The sequence below is a fragment of the Melospiza georgiana genome, chromosome 12 (assembly GCF_028018845.1).
Source record: "Melospiza georgiana isolate bMelGeo1 chromosome 12, bMelGeo1.pri, whole genome shotgun sequence".
Classification (NCBI taxonomy): domain Eukaryota; kingdom Metazoa; phylum Chordata; class Aves; order Passeriformes; family Passerellidae; genus Melospiza; species Melospiza georgiana.
The window spans coordinates 5,373,809-5,396,863 of record NC_080441.1 but is presented as its reverse complement, the minus strand read 5'-3'; the positions used below and the strand labels follow the sequence as shown (position 1 = coordinate 5,396,863).

General features: G+C 58.8%; 4 protein-coding genes across 5 annotated transcripts; 3 read left to right on the top strand and 1 right to left on the bottom strand.

The window, feature by feature from the left end:
• The first annotated feature begins 1,423 nt into the window (after positions 1 to 1,423).
• Positions 1,424 to 4,308, top strand: LOC131088543 (protein Wnt-11b-like). Its single transcript, XM_058032689.1, has 5 exons — positions 1,424 to 1,494; positions 1,589 to 1,809; positions 2,183 to 2,454; positions 3,128 to 3,420; positions 4,134 to 4,308. Exons 1-5 carry the CDS (start codon positions 1,424 to 1,426, stop codon positions 4,306 to 4,308), a joined length of 1,032 nt encoding a protein of 343 aa, XP_057888672.1.
• A 4,781-nt stretch (positions 4,309 to 9,089) lies between these two features.
• IGBP1 (immunoglobulin binding protein 1) lies at positions 9,090 to 13,911 on the top strand. The gene is made up of 6 exons (XM_058032692.1): positions 9,090 to 9,283; positions 9,798 to 10,097; positions 11,204 to 11,399; positions 12,254 to 12,339; positions 12,961 to 13,064; positions 13,392 to 13,911. Exons 1-6 carry the CDS (start codon positions 9,093 to 9,095, stop codon positions 13,538 to 13,540), a joined length of 1,026 nt encoding a protein of 341 aa, XP_057888675.1. The 5' UTR covers positions 9,090 to 9,092; the 3' UTR covers positions 13,541 to 13,911.
• Positions 13,912 to 15,209: 1,298 nt separating this feature from the next.
• Positions 15,210 to 18,904, top strand: LOC131088542 (diacylglycerol O-acyltransferase 2-like). 2 transcript variants are annotated; one of them, XM_058032688.1, is made up of 8 exons: positions 15,210 to 15,249; positions 16,657 to 16,785; positions 16,858 to 16,965; positions 17,212 to 17,282; positions 17,362 to 17,566; positions 18,168 to 18,342; positions 18,447 to 18,649; positions 18,750 to 18,904. In XM_058032688.1, the coding sequence occupies exons 1-8, from the start codon at positions 15,210 to 15,212 to the stop codon at positions 18,902 to 18,904; spliced, it is 1,086 nt and encodes a 361-aa protein (XP_057888671.1). The 2 variants fall into 2 exon arrangements, with proteins under 2 accessions (XP_057888671.1, XP_057888670.1); XM_058032687.1 differs by having other exon boundaries at positions 16,591 to 16,785.
• Positions 18,905 to 20,610: 1,706 nt separating this feature from the next.
• Positions 20,611 to 21,735, bottom strand: P2RY4 (pyrimidinergic receptor P2Y4). Its single transcript, XM_058032683.1, has one exon. It carries the CDS (start codon positions 21,733 to 21,735, stop codon positions 20,611 to 20,613), a length of 1,125 nt encoding a protein of 374 aa, XP_057888666.1.
• Positions 21,736 to 23,055: the final 1,320 nt, after the last annotated feature.

The window sequence follows — 23,055 nt, the reverse complement described above, 5'->3', positions numbered from 1 at the left end:
CCACAAGGGACAGAATCCCAACGTCAGGTTTGGTGTTTAGGGGTCACCCCTGTGTTCCTCCTTTTCTCCCTGCCCTTTAACCAATCCCCCTGTAACTTGGTGGGGGATTTGGGAGTGACCTGGGACCCTTCTCAAGGGCCATTGCTCCAGCACAATGGGCTGTGGCCTCTGCATCCCAAGGGAATCGTTTGGGAAGGACAATGACTCAAGCCTTGTGTTCTGGTTTCAGTGCAGTGGTCCCAAGTCAAAGGAAGGTCACAAGGGGACAACAATCAACCATCCAGGGACGTCCTGTCAAGGTGAGAGGTCACAGGGGGATGGCAACCCCCAGTTTGGGTCTGTCAAGGAAAAGCACCTTCCAGAAAGAGAGGAAGTAGCACAGCCAGGGAGAAAGTGAAAGCCTAAAAAGTGGTTTCAACCTGTCATGCCTTCCAAAACCTGGGGTCAGCTGGGCTTGTGTCAAATGTCACCTCCCACTGTGGGAAAATCCCGTCCTACCTGGTTCCTCACGGGCTCCAGGCAGCACTTTTGGTTTTGTACTTGTAGGAGAGAGAGATCCCGAGAAATGCACCTTGTGACAGGCACGAGCCAGCCCTGGTACCCTGCCAGGGCAGAAAAAGCAGCAGAAATTGTGAGCCTGTGCTGACCCTACAGGACGTGCAGCCAGGGGGGTCAGGCTCTGTTCCCAGGGGACAGGACAGGAGGACACAGCTTCCAGCTGTGCCTGGGGAGGTTTAGTTGGATATTGGGGAAAATTCCTTATGGAAAGGGCACCCAGGGCAGCGGTGGAGTCACAGCCCTGCAGGGATTTAAAATCCACGTGGATGTGGCACTTTGGGGACACGGCCAGCGGTGGCCTTGGCACTGCTGGGGGAACACCCTGCAGCGGCTCATCCCTCACCCCCTCCAGGTGCTGCTTGGGGATGTCACTGCTGGTGACAGCTGGCCCTCCAGCCCCTCCTTGTCCCGAACCCTGTGTGTGAATGGCACCGAAACCGCCTTTGTTCCCCTCCCCGGGGGGCAGGACCCGCGGCTATAAAGGGGGCGGTGGGGCCGAGCGGCCCCGGCCTTGCTCACAATCCCTGTCCCAGCTCCCAGTCCCTATCCTAGCCCCATCCCAGCTCCTAATCCCCATCCCAGCCCCATCCCAACTCCCAATACTCATCCCAGCTCCCAGCCCCATCCCAGCCCCATTCCCGGCCCCATCCCAGCTCCCAGTCCCCATCCCAGCCCCAGCCCCACTCCCAGCCCCATCCCAGCTCCCAGTCCCTATCCTAGCCCCATCCCAGCTCCCAATCCCCATCCCAGCCCCATCCCAGCTCCATCCCAGCTCCCAGCCCCACTCCCAGCTCCATCCCAGCTCCCAATCCCCATCCCAGCCCCATCCCAGCTCCCAGTCCCCATCCCAGCCCCATTCCCGGCCATGGGCCGCCCCGCCGCCGCTGCCACCGCGCTGCTGTGCCAGCTGGGGCTCTCCGCAGCCATCCAGTGGCTGTGAGTAGGGATGGGGATCTCTCCTTGCAGAGCCCCTCTCGGCGCTCCCTGGGGGCGCTGCGGGCCCCCCGGTGACCCGCAGCTCTCCCCACAGCGGGCTGGCGGGCAGCGGGGTGGCCTGGAACGAGAGCCAGCACTGCCGGCTGCTGGTGCCCGAGCAGCTGCAGCTGTGCCGCCGGCACCTGGAGGCGATGCCCAGCGTTGTCCGGGCCGCCCGGCGGACGCAGCAGCTGTGCCAGCAGAGCTTTGCCGACATGCGCTGGAACTGCTCCTCCATCCAGCGCGCCCCCAGCTTCGGCCCCGACCTGCTCACAGGTAAGGGATGCTCCTCCCGCCCAGCCCGCTCTGCCCCAGGAGCATCCCGGGCTGGCAGCGCGTGGGTTTCTGTTTTGGGGTAAATATGCTGCCTTTACGTGGCGTTAATCCTGTGCGAGTTCCGTCTGGGGGAGGTGATAGACAGTAAATTCCATTTCAAACAGCTGCCAGAGGCTCCCAAAAAAAAAGCGGGGTAAGAGGTGGGGATAGGATCAGTGTAACCCAGGGACCGCAGGTTAAAACACAAAATTTGAGAATCCTTGCGTTTATCCTGCGAAATAAAGAAACTCCTTGCGCTGAGAGACGTGCGAGAGGGGAAGCCTGGCTGTGCAGCGAGGAAGGAAACATCCAAATACCCCTGATTTCTCCGCAGGAACGCGGGAAGCCGCCTTCGTGCACGCCCTGGCAGCGGCGGCCGTGGCGCAGAGCATCGCCCGCTCCTGCGCCTCCGGGGAGCTCCCGCGCTGCTCCTGCGGGCCCGCGCCCGCCGAGCCCCCCGCGCCCGCCTCCCGCTGGGGCGGCTGCGGCGACAACCTGAGCCACGGGCTGCAGCTCGGCGCCGCCTTCGCCGACGGCTCCGCCAGAGCCGGCACCGCGCCCGGGCTCCGCGCCGTGAACCGGCACAACGGAGCCGTGGGACGGGCGGTGGGTGCGGCCCCCCCGGGGATGCGGGTTGGGATGGGGTGTGTGAGGCCCCCCAGGACTGCCCGGGGGTGACACAGTGGGTCTGAGCCCCCTGGGATAGATGGAGCTCAGCAGCAGGAGCAGAGGTCACTAATTTAAGCCAGACGGGTTTTTGGGGTGTCCTGAACGTCAGGAGGCAACAAAATGGTTAAAAGTGTGTTAGCAGACACGCATTGCTACCCACCCCCAGACATCCCACACCCTTTCCATAACCAGCACGTCTGGCACTTCACACCAGTAGTCCCAGTTAGCTGATATTTCACACCAGTACTCCCAGTGCTCTGGGGGAGCTGGCAGACAGCTCTCTGGGAGACAGGAGAGCTCTTCTTTCCACCCTTCTCACTGGAAACAGAGCTCATGCTGCCCCACTCCCCAGCCCATCCCATCTTTGTGCTTCCATCCACTCCTGTTCCCCAGGTGAGGCTTGGGAAGCCTCCAGCCCCATTGCCGGCTCCCCTGGAAGTTCCCCAAGGATCAAGTTCTTATCAGAAGGGATTGAAGCAGGGCTGAGCCCCTGATTGCCCCATTAAATTCAGCTCTGTGCTCTTTCATGCCTTGAAACTCCCGTGGGTGCCCTTGGGAGTCAATCCCTGGGGCAGCAGAGGAGGGAGCAAACTCACCTGTTTCCCTGCAGGTGCTCAGTGACTCCCTGGATACCAGGTGTAAATGCCACGGGGTTTCAGGCTCCTGTTCAGTGAAGACCTGCTGGAAAGGGCTGCCAGACCTGGGTGAAATCGCCTCTGACCTCAAATCCAGGTACCTGGCAGCCCTCAAGGTGACCCATCGGCTCGTGGGGCCCAGGAAGCAGCTGATCCCCAAGGAAGGGGATGCCAGGCCAGTGACAGAGATGGATCTGGTTTATCTCATCAGCTCTCCTGACTACTGCACCCCAAACCCCCAGCTGGGTTCTCTGGGGACACAGGACAGGTAGGAGGAACTCAGCCTCTGATTCCAGGAGTGCCTGTTCTGCTGGGTTTGGGTGTCCTGGGCAGCTGATGTGGCTGGGCTGGGGTGAGCCTGCAGCACATCCCTGAATCCCTGAATCCCTGTCCTGTGAGACCCCTCCTGCACTGCTGTGTCCAGGTCTGGGACCCCAATATAAGACTGGCAGGGATTTGTTCCATAAGTCTGTGTGTGCCCAGGGAGATGCTCCCAGGGCTGGAGCCAGGCTGGGAGAGCTGGGGGTGCTCACCTGGAGAGGAGAAGGCTCCAGGGAGATCTCAGAGCCCTTTCCAGAGCCTAAAGGGGGTCCAGGAAAGCTGGAGAGGGACTTGGGACAAAGGATGGAGGGACAGGACAAGGGGGAATGGCTTCCCACTGCCAGGGTTAGTTGGGATATTGGGAAGGAATTCCTGATTGTGAGGGTGGGCAGGCCCTGGCACAGGGTGCCCAGAGCAGCTGTGGCTGCCCCTGGATCCCTGGGAGTGTCCAAGGCCAGGCTGGACAGGGCTGGACAGAGCCTGGGACAGTGGAAGGTGTCCCTGCCATGGCAGGGATGGCACTGGATGATCTTTAGGTCCCTTCCACCCCAACATTTCCATGATTCCATGATCCTGCAGCCTCCTGCTCTGAGCACACCAACTCTGGGGACTGCCAGGGCTGAGGAAGGGCAGGTCCCCATGTCCCACATCTCTCTGCAGGCCGTGCAACAGGAGCTCAGTGGGCAGTGACAGCTGTGACCTGCTGTGCTGTGGCCGTGGCTACAACACCTACACGGAGGAGGTGCAGGAGCGCTGCCACTGCCGCTACCGCTGGTGCTGCTCCGTGGTGTGCCGGCGCTGCCGCCGCAGCCTGGACAGACACGTCTGCAAGTGAGCAGGGAACCCCCTCCGCACCCACCAGGCACGGCTGGACACCAGGAGCCCGTCCCAAGGGATGCCCCAGCAAGGAGGAGGCTGTGCGGGAAGCCTGGTCGCTCATGGAAAGCCTCACACTGAGAGATTTTGGGAATTTTCGGTGCCTTCCAACCCAGACCTCGGGGCGGGACAAAGAGCTGCCCTCCTGCAGCTGGTCAGTGGCCAGCCCTTTGTCTCCAGCTGGGAAAAGCCATTGATCATTCCACAAACCCCTTTCTCTGGGGGAAACGGGGACCCTGGGCTGCCATTGTCCCTTTGCAGGAGGATTCTGACAGCTCCTGAAAGCCAGGAGTGATAGATGGAAGGGGGTAGAGTTATCCACTGGGGGAAGCTGCAGGAATGGAACACTGCTGCTTCGGGTGAGGGGGTCATGGGCAGCTCCCTTGGGAACAGGACTGTGCTGTGGGCTCATCCAGGGGAGGACACTGCTCCAGGGCCCTCTGCAGCACCCCAGTGCATGCATGGAGATGGTGCTGCTCTTGTTGATGGCAGAGACATCAGGGACAGGAGAGCTCCTGGGGGCTGCCAAAACTGGGCAGCCTGGCAAACCCACGCCTGAGCACATGTTAACAGCCCAGCCATGGCATCGCTGCAGCTTCTGTCCCCACATCAGAGGTGGGAACACACTCAACACATTAAATTCTCATGGCTTGTCCTTCCTGCCCCTTCTTCCGCCCCACTGAGGTCTTCAGCCCACTCCTTCCACCCTTCAGGACCAGGTATGTTGGAATTCTGGCCTGGAGAGAGGGGACACAACTCCAGGGTCTTGGGGAAGCAAGAAATAACCTTTATTTTCTGTACTTCCTGTAAGTGGGATTCTAGTTTGTGTTTTTAAATAAATGTTATAACTTTCTGTGTCTTGTTTTCTAGGCCAATCTTTCCTGCATGTCCTTCCAAGCTGGTCCTGGAGAGAGAGGCTGTAAGGAGAGCCTTGTGTCCCCAAAGCCCCATGTCGATACTTTTCCTCTCCTTTTCTGAGGACCAGCTCACTTTTAACTCTTTCTGCTTCTCACTGGCCCGGATTTGCCTTTAATTACAGATCCCTGCCTTCCTCTGCTCCTGTTTTACCCTCTGCTTGCTCAGGTCTCTGTCTGCCTGGCATTCAGGGCTGCTGCTGGAATCTGTGGCACTCCAGGGTTATTTTCTGATCCTTGGGAATGTGGGCTGGATGAGCCAAGTGTGTGTGTGAACAGCAAGGGGTTGGGAGCCAGGGATGGGGGCTCCCACATTTCCCTTAGCACGGAATCTGGCCAAGCACTTGGATGGGATGAGATTCCTGCTGGTGCAGCCCTTGGAGAGAAAGGATGAGTCCAAGCAGGTGCTGCAGGGACTGCACAGCACCAGGAGCACAGGTAAAGGGGATGGGAACCCTCGGGTGGATTCCTGCAGCTCCCAGCCCTGCCTGGAGGCTCCAGCAGCTCCGCTCTATTTTTGGTTCCCATTGAGCGGAGTTGGCCGCGCTCAGCCCGAGCCCAGCTGGACGATTACTCATTTCCATATCCATTCCATCACTTTTAATGGTCTCTGCTGGGTCACGGAATCAATGCACGAGCTTTTCTTGTAAAACACCCCCTCCCCTTAATGTGCTCCAGCTTTCTGTGAGAGCAGGGAAGGAATCGGAGGAGGCTGGAGAGGATGCAGGGGCTGGGAGCTGAGGATGCAGGGGCTGGGAGTTCAGGATGCAGGGGCTGGAAGTTGAGCCCGAGCTTGGGAAGTGCCAGGAGCGAGTTAACCCTCCTTATCAGTTGTAAATGTGCCATTGACAGGCTCTGCCTGCTGCCACCTCCCTTCCGAGAGCCCCTGGAAAACCGCAGCTGCCCAAGGCCAAAAGCGATCTCGAGTTTTCCTTTTAGAATGCAATTAGGGATCAATACCCGGCATTCCCCAGAAAAAGGAGTTTCAGCTGCCAGGCTGCACAACAGCCGCAGTTTCTGTGTTCGGAGGGATGCAGGTACTAAATCAGGATTGCCTCAACGCCTTCCCTCCATCCAGTTCCCCGCGCATCCCAGATCACAGGGAGGTGACAACGGGAGGGGCTGTGAACTCCGCCGAGCATTGCAAAACGCTGGTGAGAGGAAAAAAAAAAAACCGGGAAAGATCTTGAGGAGTGAGAACTCCAGCCAGGAGGGTGGGAAATGTGATTTGCATTTGGTAACTACAAACACACATCGCCCGGGGGAGAGGAGAGGAGCCACAATAGCAAGGAATGCCCAGGGGAGCTGTCGGGGTCCCTCCTAGAGAGGTCCTGTTGGAATTTCTGCCTGGGAAAAGGCAGGGTCAAGTGCTGAATATGCAGAATCCACTCCTCCTCTCCCTCCCTGACTCCAGACGCGACAGGGGAGAGCTGGGAAAAGGCTGGAGGGGTCCCTGTGCTGCCGGAATCCCGCGGGAGATGGGAAGGAGCCGGAATTGGCTGGGGAGTGCAAAGGGTCAGGCTGGCAGGGGGTGACAGCTCTGTGACAGCTCTCGGTGGGGCTGCTGGAACCCGGGCCCGCACCTGGAATTGGCAGGGATGTGAGATCTGCCGGGATGGCAGCATCCCCCAGGAGCCAGGGGATGGATGCGGTGGGAATGAGCCCTGTGTTTGTCCCCGGGGGTTTAAGGGAGTAGCGCTGGTGTGGACGTGGTTATTTGTTGCTGGTCAGACTTGTGCAAACAATAAAGTCGGGAGGAAGGCGAGTGATTTTCATGGGTTCTTTTGATTTTGCTGTTAAAACGCTGATTTATATTTATTTTCCCTTTTATTTCCTTATTCACTGGGGGATGCTGCATAACTCATTCCAGGAGGGTAACATGAGCAACAAACCATTGGTAATTAAGCGTTTTGGAGGAAGGATGGCTCCAAAAGTTCAAGGATGTGTTGGGCCATTTCTTCTGCACAGCCCTGGAGTGTGGATGGGGACCTGCACTTGCTTTTCCTTGTGCTGCTCACATTGAGCCAGGAGCAGGACAAAGCCCAGGGTGGGCTCAGCTGTGACATCTCACAGAATCAGGGAATCCTGGAATGGTTTGGGTTGAAGGGACCTTAAAGCTCACCCAGTTCCACCTCCTGGCGTGAGCAGGGAGCCTTCTCCTACCCCAGGGTGCTCCAAACCCCTTCCAGCCCGCACTGCTGGGAATATTTGGGGGATGTTGCTGTGACCTTTGGGATGGTTGGTCCGTGCACCATCACACCACAAGGCACAGACATGAGTAAACGCCTGTATTTAAGGAAAAACCCTTCCCTCTCTGTTCTCCTTTGCTCCTGGGGTGCTCAGCAGCACCGTGGTGCTCTAAGGGTGACAAACCAGAGCAGGGATTGTCCGTGTGGGGATCTTCAGCTGAGGGACAGGGACAATCAGGGGTGAGTAAGAGCCATAAGGTCTGAGGGGGAACCAGCTGCAGCCTGAGGAATTTTGGGTGTAGCTGGAAGGGCAGTTCTGGCAGGGGCTGCGGGGGGTTTGGAGGGAAAGCAGCTCTCCAACCCTTGGAATCATGGAATTCTTGGATGGTTTGGTAGAAGGGACTTTAAAGCCCATCCTGTTCCACCCTTTACCATGGGCAGGGACACTTTCCTCATCCCAGGTTGCTCCAAACCCCATCCAGCCTGGACTTGGACACTTCCAGGGATGGAACAGCCACAGCCTCTGTGGGAAATCCATTCCAGGGCCTCCCCACCCTCACAGGGAAGGATTTGATTTCTCCCAGGAGGAATTTCTCTGCAGGACAGAAGCCTGGGGACTCTCTCCTCTGCAGAGCAGACACTGCTGTGGCTGTGAACCCCCCTCTGGGGCTGCCATCCCACCGGGAATATCCAGGAGATCCTCCCAGCAGCAAAATGGGGCCGGACAGGTTGGGAGGACCCACAGCACTCCTGGGCTCTGCGAGTAACAACTCATTGCACAATCTGACACAGGCATGAAGAAAACAAACAGAGTCAATTGTAAACTGAGTCATGCTCAGAGGCTGAGTTGGAATTACTCAGGAGTAGTAGCAGTAGTTGCTACATCCATGCTTAGCTCACAGCCAGGTCAATCACCTGTATTTCTAAGGGAAATAACCTGCTCCTAAAAGCACAGGTTTAACCCTAACCTGCCTGATGTCTGGTTGAATTTTGGGGATTTTAGGAGTGAAATAAATGAAGAAAAAAAAAAAGAAAAAAAAAAGGTCGCATGTCCCACTTGTACTGTAGAAAAAATAGAGTATAGGAAAGTGCTGTGCTTACATAAATAGATTTATATTTACTGACTGCACTGTCGAGGATCTCCACTGTGTCCCCCTTTTATACAGCGGGAAAACGGATGTTTTCCGCCAATTTATCTAATTATCCACATTTTTCCCAGTTTCCCAGCCTCCATCCCAGCGCTCCCTGCCAGGACCCGCGCGGGCCGGCGCACCAAGCAGGACCTGGCAGGGAAAAGCGCGCGGGCCCTGGAGGCCCCTGAGCGCTCCCGGCCGCTCCGAGCCGCTCCTGCCGGGGGTGCCCGGGCCTCCGGGGGTTCCAGAGTTTCGGGGCGAGGCGGGGCCATCACGGCGCCCACTGGGCCCGCTGCCCCTCAGCCCGCCCTCACCAACATGGCGGCTCCGCGCCCCGACTGCGTCCGTGCCCTCCCCAAGATGGCGCCCGCCGTGGCTCCGGCCGTGACCTCCCCAAGATGTCGCCCCGCGTTGTGTCTATGGCGGTGACCTCCCCAAGATGGCGGCCGGGGCGGGTACGGTCGCTCCCGACCGCGCCGGAAGTGGCGGCGGCGCCGTTCCCGGCCCATGATGGCGGAGGCGGGCGCGGACGGCCCCCGGCTGGCGGAGCTGCTGGCGTTGGGGCGGCGGCTCTGGGAAGAGCTGGAGGCCAGCACCGAGCCCTCCTCGGGAGCCCCGGCCGTGCAGGACAAGGTGCGGCAGGGGCTGGACGCGCTGAAGCGGGCGGCGGCCATGGTGACGCAGCTGGAGCTGTTCAGGTGAGCTCCGGGGACGCCTCTGAGGGGACGGGGAGGGTCCCCGGGCAGGGCAGAGGTGGGGCGGGACAGGATCCCAGAATCACCGAGGCTGGACAAGATCTCTGAGACCATCGAGTCCAACCTGTGACGATCCCCACCTTGTCACCCCGCTCAGAGCACTGAGTGCCGCGTCTGGGCGTTGCTTGGACACCTCCAGGGATGGGGGCTCCAAACCTCCCTGGGCAGCCCCTGCCAAGGCCTGGCCGCCCTTTCCATGGAGAAATTCCTGCTGTTCTCCAACCTGAGCCTCCCCTGACACAGCTTGAGGCCTTTCCCTCTCCTCCTGTCCCTGTTCCCTGGGAGCAGAGCCTCCCCTGGCCGTCCCCTCCTGTCAGGAGCTGTGCAGAGCCACAAGGTCCCTCCTGAGCCTCCTTTTCTCCAGGCTGAGCCCCCCCAGCTCCCTCAGCCGCCCCTCCCAGGATGAGTCCATCCCCTTTCCCACCTCCATTCCTGTTCCCTGCTCTCTCCCTGGCAGTGAGAATGAGGAGCTGGAGGAGGTCGCCTCAGCCGACCTGAAGTTCATGCTGCTGCCGGCGCTGCTGGGAGCCCTGACGCTGAAGCAGGTGGACCTGAGCAAGAGAAGGGAGCACCTGGAGAGTGCCCGGGAGCATTTCCTGCACTTCCTGAAGCTCTGCAGGAACTACGGGCTGGGCTCTTTCCAGCTGCCCTCCAGCACATCCAGTGAGGATGAAGCCAGGAGCTCCCCGGCCCCCCGGGACCCCGGCCAGTCCACCCTGATGGCCATGGCCGTGAACAGATCAGCCAAAATTGAAAGGTGGGTGGGCTCTGTGCCTTGGGAAGGGCTTTGGGAATCACTCTGGGAGGAGCAGGAGCCTGAGACAGCTTAGGGTTGGACAGGGAAGAGCTTCCCTGGGTATTGGAATAATTTGATCATAAAATGCTTATTTTAAAAGATGCAGCTCGCTGTTTAATGGGGAGGGGCGTTTGTGACTCCAGTTTCTGGTCTCCGAGGAAAAACTGCTCAAAAACTTAAAATTAGCTCTTTAATCTTTCATAATTAATCTTACAATTAGTTCTTTAATCACTGCTGGCAGCACAAAGACTTCCAAACTGGAACTTTCCTACCAGTGGGTTCATTAGAAAAAAGGTGGTTGGTGCCTTTGGTGCTTTTGTTGGGATTTTGGCCGCTGAGTTGCTCATTGTGGCAGTACTGGAAGGTCCAAACTGGGCTGGACTTGAATTGTAGAAAAGCATAGAAAAATATGATTTGTATTCTAAAGGGGAAGGGTTTCTATTTTAGAATTACTCTTTTATGCTCTTTGTCCTCTCAGCTCCCAAAGGTTTCCTGGCTGTTATTGTTCATTCTTCAGGTGACAATAATTGAGGGAAGGAAGACACAAGGATTTAGTAGTTCCCCCTTTAATAACTAATTCCTGAAAAAGTAAAAATGAATTTACCCTGGAAGTTTATTATATAGGAGTAATTCCCTTTAATAACTAATTTCTGAATAGGTCAAAAAGTCCAAAATGCCAAAATCATATTTTAAAAAACACCGTGGAAAAGCATTTTATTCTGTTTGTGTGACATGCAATCCCCCCAAACCAGCCATTCCATTGATTTCCTCGGTCCTGCTTTCTCAGGAGATTGATGTTCCCAGTCTTGCTTGATGTTACCAGAAAAGCTTCAATTTCCAAGGATTCCTCAATGTTTAGGAGAAGAATAAAATCATGAGATCCCTCTGAATTAAATATCACTTTACAGCTGCTTTTAACAGACAGGAGAGGCTGAAATTCCAACAGGAACCAGCTCAACTTCCATGAAATGTGGTTGATCCTCTTAGAAAGGGTGGTAAAGACCCCAGGGCTGGGCTGTGCTGGAGAAGAATGATTCCATGGTGTGATTTTGCTGTGTTTGAGGCAGATACAAGCAGAAGAAGGAGCTGGAGAACAAATTGGCCTCCATGAGCAGCTCCGTGGAGAGCGGGACAGCGGACGAGGATCAGATCCGGGAATTTTACATCCTCCAGATCCAGAAATGGATCGGCACCAGCCTGGAGGAGATGGAGAGCATCGAGCAGGAGCTGGTGATCCTGAAGAGCAGGGATGCAGCCAGGCAGGTGAGGGAGCTTTCCTGAGATCCAGGGCATGAGGGGATGAATCCCAGAGGAATTCAGTGGCTGAGTTTTGTTCAGTGGCTTCCCAGCTGGAATTGAGCTCGATCGCAGCATGAGCTGATGGGGTTTCCTTCATTCTCAATTCTGAGTGTTGGGTTGGGCTCTGCTGCCACACTTCCCCCACTATCCAGCCTGTGGAATGCTGCACCTTGGAATGTCAGAGCTGAAATAGGCTGTACAAAGGTTTTTCTGCAGATCCTTAATTCTGAAGAACAGTTGGGTTTGGATATTAAAATGAGACCCTTGTGGTTTCTGTCAGGCCTCCATTCCTGGTCTGCAGCCTGTCCTGGTGTTATCAGCCCATTTGCAATGACAGAACATTCCCACAGACCTGCAATGCCTGTGCAGAACGTTGTGTCCAGGGTTTCTGTGACCTGGGCTGTCTGCTGGGAGCAGCAGCTCCTGATGTGCTGGCACAGCCTCCTGGCAGGGCTGGTTTGGGGGGTCATTTTTGGCACTGCAGGACTCAGCTCCTCCAAGGTGTCCATGGAATGATGGGCTCAGAATGTTCCACTGCAACAATAAACAACATTTCCTGCTCTCCTCTGAGCTCAGCCCTGGGAAAGTTCTGCTTTGACCCCAGCAGGTGGCACAGAGGCACAGGAAGTGATTCCTGTGCAGGCACAGTTGGAATTCCTGATTTAAACCAAATTCAGGCCTGGATTCTCCATCCTGGGGCGTTGCTCTGACAGCTGAAGTGTTTCTCCTCTGCAAGACCTTTAATAACTTCAGGATGGGAAGCAGAGGGGGAGTTTTGATCCCCTCCATTCCCTGGTGACTGTTGTTTGCACCCCCAGGCTCCAGCAGGTTCCCGTGGCCCACCCCGGCCAGCCAGGACTCCGGTGAAACCCTTCATCCTCACCCGGGATGCTGCTCAGGCCAGGTATGGGTTGGGGTGGTCCAGACACACTTTGGGGCACTGCTCTCATGTCAAACCTAAAATATTCCATCAAGTGCAGAAATCCAGGTGGTGCCTTCATGTTTGTGGCACCCTGAAATCTGTGCAGGAATTTCAGCACCTAAAGCACGAAATGGGAGAGAAACCAGATTTCCTGTCGTGCCTGGGACATGATTTATGCTGAGCTTTCCATGTATCTGCTTCACTTCCCAGGGGTGTCCTGGGATCTCCTTCCCCTATCCCAGGTTGTTCCAAACCCTGTCCAACCCGGTTTTGGACACTTCCAGGGATCTAGGGGCAGCCACAGCTTCTCTGGGCACCCTGTGCCAGGGCCTCCCCACCCTCCCAGTCAGGAATTCCTTCCCAATATCCCATCCATCCCTGCCCTCTGGCAGTGGGAAGCCATTCCCTGTATCCTGTCATTCCAGTCCCTCTCCATCTTTCCCTCAGGTACAGGAAAGCCACAATTGGGTCACCCCTCAAGCCTGCCTTGTGACATTCTTAGCACAGATTAGATCATGGAATAGCCCTGTGCCTCTTGCCTGTGTTCCTGCTCATTCCAGGGGATTTCACTGCCTGGTTTTGGCTGTTCTTGTCCCACTGCAGGGTGTTTGGAGCTGGCTATCCTGGGCTGCCCACCATGACTGTGGATGACTGGTACGAGCAACGCCGCAAGCAGGGAATCGTGTCCACCCCACAGAGGGTTCCAGGTATGGAACAGGGATGGGAACAGGGGGTTTGGGAAACCTCTTGAGGGGATGGGTGAACAAGGGTATGGAACACCCCTGACTATGGAAGAATTCAAGCTTTATTAGGAAAACAATTGGGTTAGACTGTGCTTGGCCTGTCCAAGGCCAGGTTGGCTGGGGCTTGGAACAGCCTGGGATAGTGGAAGGTGTTCCTGGTGGCACTGGATGGGCTCTGAGTTCCCTTCCAACCCAGCCCATTCCAAGGTTCTCACTCCTGCTGTCTTGGCAAGCCCGGCTCCCAGCAGGCCTTTGGAGAACCTGGATCTCCTCTTTGTCCCTCCCCTCCAGCAGGTACAAGTGACGAGGAGATGCAGAAGCAGCAGAAGGAGACAGAGGAGGAGGAGGATGATGAGGAAGCTCTTCGGAAAGCTCGGGACTGGGACGACTGGAAGGACACACACCCCCGGGGCTACGGCAACAGGCACAACATGGGCTGAGGCTCTGGCTGCCAGCAGGGCCTGGAGATCCTGGGAGAACAACCTGGAGAGGGAGAAGGGAATACAGTGTACATAGGTGGAGCATCTGGGAATTCCCTGGATGGACAGGGCACAGGATGGCAGGAGGACACGTGGCCCCTTGCTGTGGTGTGCATTCCATGTCAGACTGGGGCCACTGGTGGTGTTGGGGGGTGCCCTGGAGCTCTGAGGGGCAGCTCCATGAGGGTCAGGCTCCCTCTGCCCTCCCAGGCGGAGGCAGCCTCCAAGGGGAGCTCCATGGATTTGGAAACTGCTCTTTGTATTGTGGGTGGATATATTTATTTTTTTTTCCTCTCTATTTTAAGCAAAATAAACTCTCTTTGTGCTGTCTGGTTCTTGCCATGAAATTCTCTTGCTCTTCATCCTGAACTTTTCCAGGACATGAACCCTGGATGCCCTCATGGAGCCCACAAGGGACAGAACTGGGACAAATGGTGCCATATTCCAAGACAAAGTAGTCAGTGTGCTTTGAAACCCACTAGTACAGTCCTTAAAAAGGGGAAAACTGAATCCCTCTGGCACCATTCCTGAATGAGGGAGGACTGAGCTGGCACAGAGCAGGTGTGTGCAGGAAGGTGAGGAATCACAGCTGGAAGTTCTGGAAATGCCCAGTGTGGGTTGGTAGCTGTGGATGGACTTGTTCCAAACCTGGTAAAATACTGGGATGGAAAAGCAAAGCATGGCTGGCACTTTGTGTCACCTGGAGCAGTGTCACCTCCACTGTGCTTCCTTACCCTGGGACAATGGGATTCTGTAGAAATCTGGTGGTTTTCCTTCCTGTTAGCAGGATTTGGGCACAGCTGGAGTTGGGATGTTTTCCATGCAGCAATCCCTGTCCTCAGCACTGATCCACACCCAGGAAAGCCTGCAGGGACTGTGGTCCTTTCTCCCAGGTACTGAGTCCCAACAATTCACAGGAGGGTTTGTGGGTTCCAGATCTCCCAGGAAACATTTCTTACTCTTCCACCATGATCCTGTGGGTGTGTTTATCCCTCTCCTACACTGATGTTAGCCAGCACTTCCTAGGAGCACCTCTGGACAGCTTCAGGGATTTATTCCCTGTGGGTTCTCACTGTTCCTTGGGCTGTTGGCCTGAAGCCCCCCCTCAGTGCTGCCTCCCTGCTGCTCCTATTTCCCTTTCTTGTCATTTTTCCCCCCAAACCTCTCTGGACAGCGCTCCAGGCTCCCTGGGCAGGAGGCAGAGTGCCCATCCCGGGGCTGGGAGCAGCAGCAATGGTCTGGTGGCTGTGGAGCTCCAGGGTGATATTTTTGGGTGGCTCTGGGGCTGTCACATGGCAGTGTTTGTGACATTCCCCCAGCGTGGACGGTACCATTCCCAGGGGGATGCAGCATTCCCAGAGGAATTCAGCCCCCGCCAGCACCAACAGCCGGGACTTTCCAAGGAACAGCAACTTCCCAGCACAGCCCCAGTGCCTCACCCTCTGTGTGACCCTTGCAGGCACCAGCACTTGCTCTCCATGCTCCTAATCCCAGCTGGAGCAGGTCCCCTCCCCTGAGCAGGGCCGGAGTCCCTCGGGTCACCTGGTTAAAGCCTCTGGACACACAGCCCGGCGCCCTCTGATTGCCAAACTCACCTTTCCACCCACGGCACCACCGAGCTCCTGCCACCATGAAAACCATCATAGCAGCCTGCTCCCAGAACCTCAGTGGTAAGAGATCCCCAAAAAGGGTTGGCATGGCTCCTGGTTCACCAGCAGTGCCAGGAGCTGCTGGTTGTCACTGTTGTCTCCTTGCTTGGGAGTGCTGAGGAGAAAAGGGGTATTGGGAGCAATTAGAGAATAACTCCACAGAAAAAACGCACTGTTGCTCCACAGGCATGAAATTTTGGATGGCTTTGGGAGTGTTACACACAAGATGCTCCTGGAAATTCCAAATGCTGGGTTTGCAGAGGCTCCTGTCGCTGTGGATGGGGCTGACAGCAGAGCCCTGCGGGGTTCTCTGTGTCTGTGGTGTGGACATTCAGGGGTTTTTGGAATAGGAGCTATGAAAATTAAAAAGCAACAGTTTGGTGGGCACAAGTTTGCTGGGAAGAGCTCTGTGTCTTCCCTGGGAAAAAGACCCTGGGTTCTGCAGGTGCCTGGGATTTGGGGATGTGTGGTGGGTGGAAGGGATCACCCAGAGCCCAGTGTGCTGCATGGGAGAAAAAGACAAAAATTTCCAACTGGAAAATTCCCCCGTGGGCCAGAGATGGCTCCAGTGTTTAATTTATTTCATTTGTCCCATTCCTGGCTTGGATTGAGCTGGGAGGAACTGAACCTCTGCCAGCTTTCTGAACCAGGGGTCGGTGGCTCTGCTCTGACACAGGGGTCCCTGCCTTGGGAAGCCACAGGGACAGGGTGCTCCTGTGTCCCCCTGATCATCTCTCTGGCCAACATGCAGATTTGGGGTAGTTTTCCCAAGAATACAAGGCTTTTGTGATGCTGGAGTGTCTCTCTGGAGCGGTCTTGTCCTGGGGACCTTTGGCCAGGAGCACTGTGCCGGCACCTCAGGCCCGTTTTAGGGAGAGGGATGGGGCCAGGCTTGGAGTTTGGATCCTGGCTCCCAGCCCAGGGAGGTTAATGGTTCACCAAGAGCAGCTGGAGGGAAGGGGTGGCAGGGGGAGTGGAGTGGCTGCGCTGCCACTGTGGGGACAGACTGGGATGGCCACCCTGGCTTGGCCTTGCTGCTGGCCTTGGCACTTGCTGGGGGTGGTGCCTCCCTGCTGTGCCAGCTGAGAAATCCCCAAATCCCCTCCCCACCAAGGAGGGCACAGGAGTGCTCCTGGGAACTGGGCATGGAGCAGGATGTGCCGCTGCTCTCAGCCCTGCTGGTGCACGGAACTTTTGGACTTGGGGGTGCCCAGTGCTCCCCACCCTGATTGCCCAGGGCTGCTTCCTGGCATGGTCCAGAGCTTCCTGAGGATGCTCCTCCATTCCACCCCCCACACCCCATCCCTCCTCCCCAGCTGCTCATCCTCCCCATCCCCATCCCCATCCCCATCCCGCCGGCAGCCCGGTGGCCCCGCCCGCGTACGAGCCGCTCTGTTCCGGGCGGGGGCCGTGTCCCCCTCTCCGCAGGCAGCCGGGCCAGCATCCAGACCGCCCTGCGGACGCTGCTGGCCGTGCCCTGGCCCTCGCAGCGCGACATCGGCTCCGCGCTCCAGCTGCTGGCCGTGCTGCAGTGGGTGCTCAGCTTCCTGCTGCTGGGTGAGTGAGTAGGGGGCTGCGGGGGGTTCCGGGGGGCCACACAGCCGCTGACCCCCTGCCCGGCTCCCGCAGGAATCGTCAGCCTCCTGCTCCTCATCTACCTGCTGTTCACCAGCCTCTGGCTCATCCCCGTGCTCTACCTGGCCTGGATCATCTTCGACTGGGACACGCCGGAGAAAGGTGTGCTGGCCGTGTCCCCGCTTCCTCCAGCTTTGCAGCAGGATGGGAGAGGGGTCCTCCTTTCAGGTGTCTCCCAGAATTTGGGGAGCACCACATTCCCCTTCCCTCCACTCCTCCATCATCAGCACCACGGTGGGCAGGGGGATGCAGCGGGTCCGCGGGGAGGGTTTCCCTTGGATCGGGCTGGGCTGGGCTGGGCTGGGCTGGGCTGGGCGACATCTCCAGGGGCCCCTCCCGGCTTTGCAGGTGGCAGGAGGCTGTCGTGCCTGCGGCGATGGACCGTGTGGAAGCACTTTCGGGATTATTTCCCGGTGAAGGTACGGCGCTGGGACGAGGTGGGACCACCCAAAAGGAGGTGCCACCTTCACGTTTCCGTGACTCCTTTTGTCCCCGCAGCTGGTGAAGACACACGACCTGTCCCCCAGCCACAACTACATCATCGGCTCGCACCCCCACGGCATCCTCTGCGTCGGCGCCTTCTGCAACTTCATCACGGGCTCCACGGGCTTCGAGGAGCTGTTCCCGGGCATCCGCTCCTTCCTCACCACGCTGGCCGGGAATTTCCGCCTGCCCTTGTTCCGGGAGTACCTGATGAGTGGCGGTGAGCGGTGCCTGCCCTGCCCGGCTCCTGATCCCTCCTGAAGCGCGGGAGGGATGGCGCTCCTGGAAAGAATCAGGGCAGGGATGCTGCTCTGCTTGCGCCGTGCCTGAGCGACGGCTTCACTTCGCAGCTCTCCCACACCTTGCCCACGCCCTGCCTGAGCTGCACCTTCACCCTGCTCGCACTCTGCCCGCACCTCGCTACGCCCTGTCGGGACCGCTCCTCCGCCTTGCCCGCTGCTCGTCCACACCCTGCGAGTTCCCTCCGCCCGCCCTGACTGCCCCACGCTGCCCTCTCCGCTCCCTGCCCGCACCTTTCCCAGCCCTGCCCGCTCCCTGCCCGCACCTTTCCCAGCCCTGCCCGCTCCCTGCCCGCACCTTTCCCAGCCCTGCCCGCACCTTTCCCATCCCTGCCCTCTCCCGGCCCGCACCTTTCCCAGCCCTGCCCGCACCTTTCCCAGCCCTGCCCGCAGCAGAGGGAGCCCTTGCACTGTCCCTACCCTGGTCCCACCAGGTGCCGTCGCTCGGGGGAACCCTCGGCGGTCCCTGCCGGGTGTCCGGGCGCTGCAGTGCCACAGCCCCGGTGTCCCGTCCCGCCGCAGGACTGTTCCCGGTGACCCGCCGTGCCATCGGGTACCTGCTGTCCCAGCAAGGCACGGGCAACGCGGTGGCCATCGTCATCGGCGGCGCGGCCGAGTCGCTGTCCTGCCGGCCCGGTGTCACCACGCTCATCCTCAAGAACCGCAAGGGCTTCGTGCGCATGGCCCTGCGCCACGGGTGGGTCACGGCTGGGACACTGACACTGGCACTGCCACCCCGCGGGTCCCGGCGGTGCCCAGCGCCCCGTCACCACCCACCGTGTCCCCTCCCTCCCTCCTCAGGGCTTTCCTCGTCCCCTCCTTCTCCTTTGGCGAGAACGACCTCTTCCGCCAGGTGGTCTTTGAGGAGGGCAGCTGGATGAGGAGCATCCAGCGGCGCTTCCAGAAGATGATGGGCTTCGCTCCCTGCCTGTTCTACGGCCGCGGCCTCACCTCCTGCCGCTCCCGCGGCTTCCTGCCCTACGCCAGACCCATCACCACCGTGGGTGAGCACTGGGGCTGGGGGGACAGGGAAGAACCTCCTGGGCTGTGTCCCCAGCGAGCCGGGTGTGCGGCCGCCAGGCTGACCCCATCCCCTGCCGGCAGTGGGGGAGCCGCTGGCCGTGCCCAAGGTGGAGAACCCGAGCCGGGAGCTGGTGGATCGGTACCACGAGCTCTACATCCGCGCCCTGCTCAAGCTCTTCAACGAGAACAAGACCAAGTACGGGTTGTCCGAGTCAGACGAGCTGCACATCCTCTGAGCGCCACCAGCACCGGCCCCGTCCTGGCTCCTGAGGGCTCTTGCAGGGGGAATTTCAGCCAGCCTGGCATGGGGGACATGCGGGGGACAGTCCCCACTCTGGCCTGCTGCTCCTCCAGCCTGAGGGGGAGGTGGGAGGAGAGGGGGAAGCGAGGGGAGGATTGGGAAAGGCTCCCCCTGGCAGGGGGTTTGAGGGGGCTGTGGGTGACACAGCTGCTCCCTGCAAGGGGCTGGAGTGGGGCTGGGGCCAGCCGTGGGCACGGTCCCCTGGGGTAACCAGGTCACCACAAGCTGAGGGAGGGGTGTCACGGGAGGAGGGACTGACGTGGGGTTTTGGGGTGGCATCCTGATGACCAGTGGGACCAGCCTGGGGCACAGCCCACCCTGGGATGGAAGGGGGACGCTCCTGGACTTGGGGACCTGTGGATGTGTCCTGAGCCAGGACCATGAGGCCCCAGATGAGCCTTTCCTGCCATCTCCATACCCAATACAGATTTTGAACCTCCCAATGCCTGTGTGTGTGTTCCAGAGGTTGGGATTGGCAGTTCCCCTGCACTGCCCATCTGGGTGCCCTTGCAGTCCCACCTGCAGCTGGGGCAGTGTTTGGCAGGGCCCTTGCACCACTCAGGTGCAGCCAAGCAGCTCCCAGATGCACCTGAGCCACATTGAATATAATGGGAGGTGAGGGGCAGCTCTTACTGGTTTAACTGGGCTCCGGAGGGATGTCTCCTGCTCTCTCTGCTCTTGGCTCAGTGGTGAGTGAGGGTCTCTGTGGTTGGGACAGGGATGTGGGGCTGAGATGGGCCATCCCCGGGGCCATCTCCTTCCCCTGGGCAGCTCCTGTGGGATGTGGCTGTGTGTGACTGGTGTGGTTGCTGTGTGTGACACCCAGTGACACTCTGGGCACCCCTTTCTTAGGTGGATGCTGGAAGGACTTGCAGGGATTCCTGGGGCTCCTGGAGTGGGGACAGCCCTGTCCCTGTCCCATTCCTGCCAGGCTGGCGTGGGAGAGTCAACAGCACTGATACCAATCTCAGTGCACTGCTCTGCGCAGGCACTTGGTCAAACAAAAGGGCTGGGTAAACATTTGAGAGCAAACACCCATAAAGGGAAATTCCCAAGAACCTTCCTGTCACCACAGGAGCTCCAGCTCATCCCCCCAGACCTGCCCCAGTGGATTTTCTCTGGGGTGAGGATGATTGTCTTGTCCCTCTTCCTTCTGCTGCAGGGAGAAACAGGCCTGAGTGTAGAGAGGGGAAGGGGCTTTATTGGGGGTCATGGGCAGCAAATGCCCCAGGCCATGTCCCTCCCTTCTGCCACGGCCAGCAGTGTGACAGGGACATCTCTGAGAACCCGCCCAGCCTGGGCTCTGTCCCCAGGTTCAGTCTGGTCCCTGCATGTCACCTCTGAGTCACCTGCAAGAGCTGTGCCTGCCCAGGGAGGCACCAGTGACAATTCTCTGTAGTGATTTGTCAGCCCCATGCGTCCCCGGGAGTTCAGGGATGGAACATCAGCCTGCTGCCCCAAAAGAGCCTCCTCAGTGTCCTTCCCATTCCCATGAGTGCTGGGCGGCTCTCCTGCCCTGTCCAGTGCCAGCACCCTCCTCTCACAGGGCAAGACTGGGCAGGGACAGCTCAGAGCTGGGCACTTGTGAGTGCCCTGAGGGGCTGCAGCTCCTGCAGCCCAGAGCTGAGGCTGCAAACCCCCTCAGCACCCGCCCCCACTGCGTGCTGTCCCTGTCCCTCGGGTGACACCGGCCATGTGGCTGTCGTCCGTGAGGCTGTCTGCAAAGGGTGACACCAGGGCCAGGTCCAGCGTGGGCACGGGCCGGAGGCGCTGGGCGGCCCCGCGGCGCAGCCGGCCCCGGTACTTGTCCCCGACCATGAAGTACAGGATGGGGTCCAGGCAGCTGTTGATGCTGGCCAGCGGCCGCGTGATCTTGTAGCTGAAGTTGATGATGTTGAGGGTCCTGCAGTCAGCCTGGAAGTAGCGGGAGGTGTAGTAGAGGGTGCGGGTGATGTGGAAGGGCACGAAGCAGATGGCGAAGACGGCCAGCACCACGATGATCATCTTGATGGAGCGCCTCTTGTAGGAGGGCATGCGGAGGCCGGGGCTGGAGAAGCTGGGCTTGCAGAGCCGCTTGGCCATCAGGCAGTAGCACAGCACGATGACCAGGAAGGGCACCCCGAAGAGCAGGGCCATGATGGAGGAGCTGTAGTGCACGTAGTGGTCGAACTCCTCGGGCTTGGTGGTGTCGTGGCACAGGGTGGTGTTGCCCTTGGAGCTGGTGGTGACGAAGATGAGGTTGGGGATGAGGCAGATGATGACCGCGAGCCAGGCGGCCACGCAGATGATGCGGGCGTGCTTGGTCTTCACCCACTTGAGGGAGCGGATGGGGTGGCAGATGCCCATGTAGCGGTGCACGCTGATGCAGGTGAGGAAGAGGATGCTGCTGTAGAGGTTGGCGTAGAAGAGGAAGCGCACCATCTTGCACAGCCCCGTCCCGAAGGGCCAATTGTTGCGGTCGGCGTAATAATAGACCAGGGTGGGCAGGGACAGGACGTAGAGCGTGTCCGAGAGGGCCAGGTTGACCATGTAGGTGGTGGTGGCATTCCAGGGCCTCATCCTGGAGATGAACATCCACAGGGCCCAGGAGTTGAGGGGCAGCCCCACCACGAAGACGATGCTGTAGGAGACGGGCAGCAGGATGAACTTGAACTCCTCGTTGAAGACACACTTAGCCTCGGGTGCTGCTGTGGTGTTCCCCCCTGGCCAGGGAGCCGGCGTCGGTGTCCTCAGGGAAACCGGGAACATCCTCACCGGAGCGGCCATGGTGTGCCAGCCAGACCTAGGGAGCAGTTAACAAAGCACGCTAGTCACTGATCTAGTGATTGTCCACCATTGTCAGGCACAAAGCGTGGAAAGGAGCCAAAGCTGCCAGATTCTCTGCCCCTCCAGGAGCTCCGGCCACTTTGATGGTTCTCTGGTTTTTCTCAACTCGCGCGGGGGGAGCGGGCTCGGCAAAGCTCCCCTCCGCAGCCCCTGCGCTGACACTCATTAATCAACCATTAATCACCCATTAATTACCCCTTTGAGTTGGTGCAGGGACTGCCGCGCTGCGCGGAGCCGGGAGCGGGCAGGGGACAGAGCCCCGCGCTGGGGACAGAGCCCCTCCGGGCACAGCCCCACGGCCCCGCCGAGCAATGAGACCCCGATGAGCACCAGCAGCCCCCGGCCGGGGCCAGCCCACCCTCTTGGAAGCTGCCTCAGCCTAATTGGCACCATCCCGACAGTGCCGCTGCTCCCGGAGGGCTCCTCGGGAGAAGAAAGGCGGCAGGAGAAGAAAGGCTGGTCTGGGGGAATGATGTGGCCCGGAGAAATCCTGGGGGGGCTGTTAAAGGAGCCTTTGGGAGAGAGTGTCCCTGCACAGCGAGGAGCTGCTGGCTGCTGGGTTTGTCCGTAGGGAAGGATGAGCTGAGCCCTGTGGGGAGGAGCTGCTGGAGCCAAGTCCCAGCTGCAGGCAGAGCAAGGCAGGCATGACCCTCCTGGCTGTGCTGGGATCTCCTGTGAACTCCTGGGAAGTCGGAAGGAGGATAAGCTGTCAAAGTTCAGAGCTCTCTTCTTGAGGGAAAAGGAAGGATCTGCCACCTCCGTGGTGTCCAGCAAGGGATTGGTGAGGGCTGCCTGGGACTGCCCCTTTACACCCTCCACCATCCCTGGTGAAACGACTCCTCCAACAGAGGATGGATGCTCGGATGAGTAACCTGGGAGCAGGAGTGCTGTGCTGCTGGCAGAGATCAGGGTGTAGCCAAAACCATGTTTGATTGACAAAATTCCTTTTGTCCAGACCTCATCCAGGAGGTGGCAGGCATCAGGACAGGGGAGAACTCAGGGCTCAGGGATGCACTCTAGCTGGAGCTGGTGCTGCAAGGTGGAAGGACACATCCTCTGAGATTCCTTCATCCCTTGGCTCCCTCATCATCCCCTCCTGTTTCCCTTTGCCCTGAGGATGTGCGGCCTCCTCCCAGCAGGAATATCTTTGGGGTGTCTCTGTGGGATCATCCCTGCCACGCCCTGCCTGCAGAGATACCTGGGCTTGACAGAGATGCCCATAAATGACTCAGCAGGCAGATGGGACAGCAGGGCCCCTCC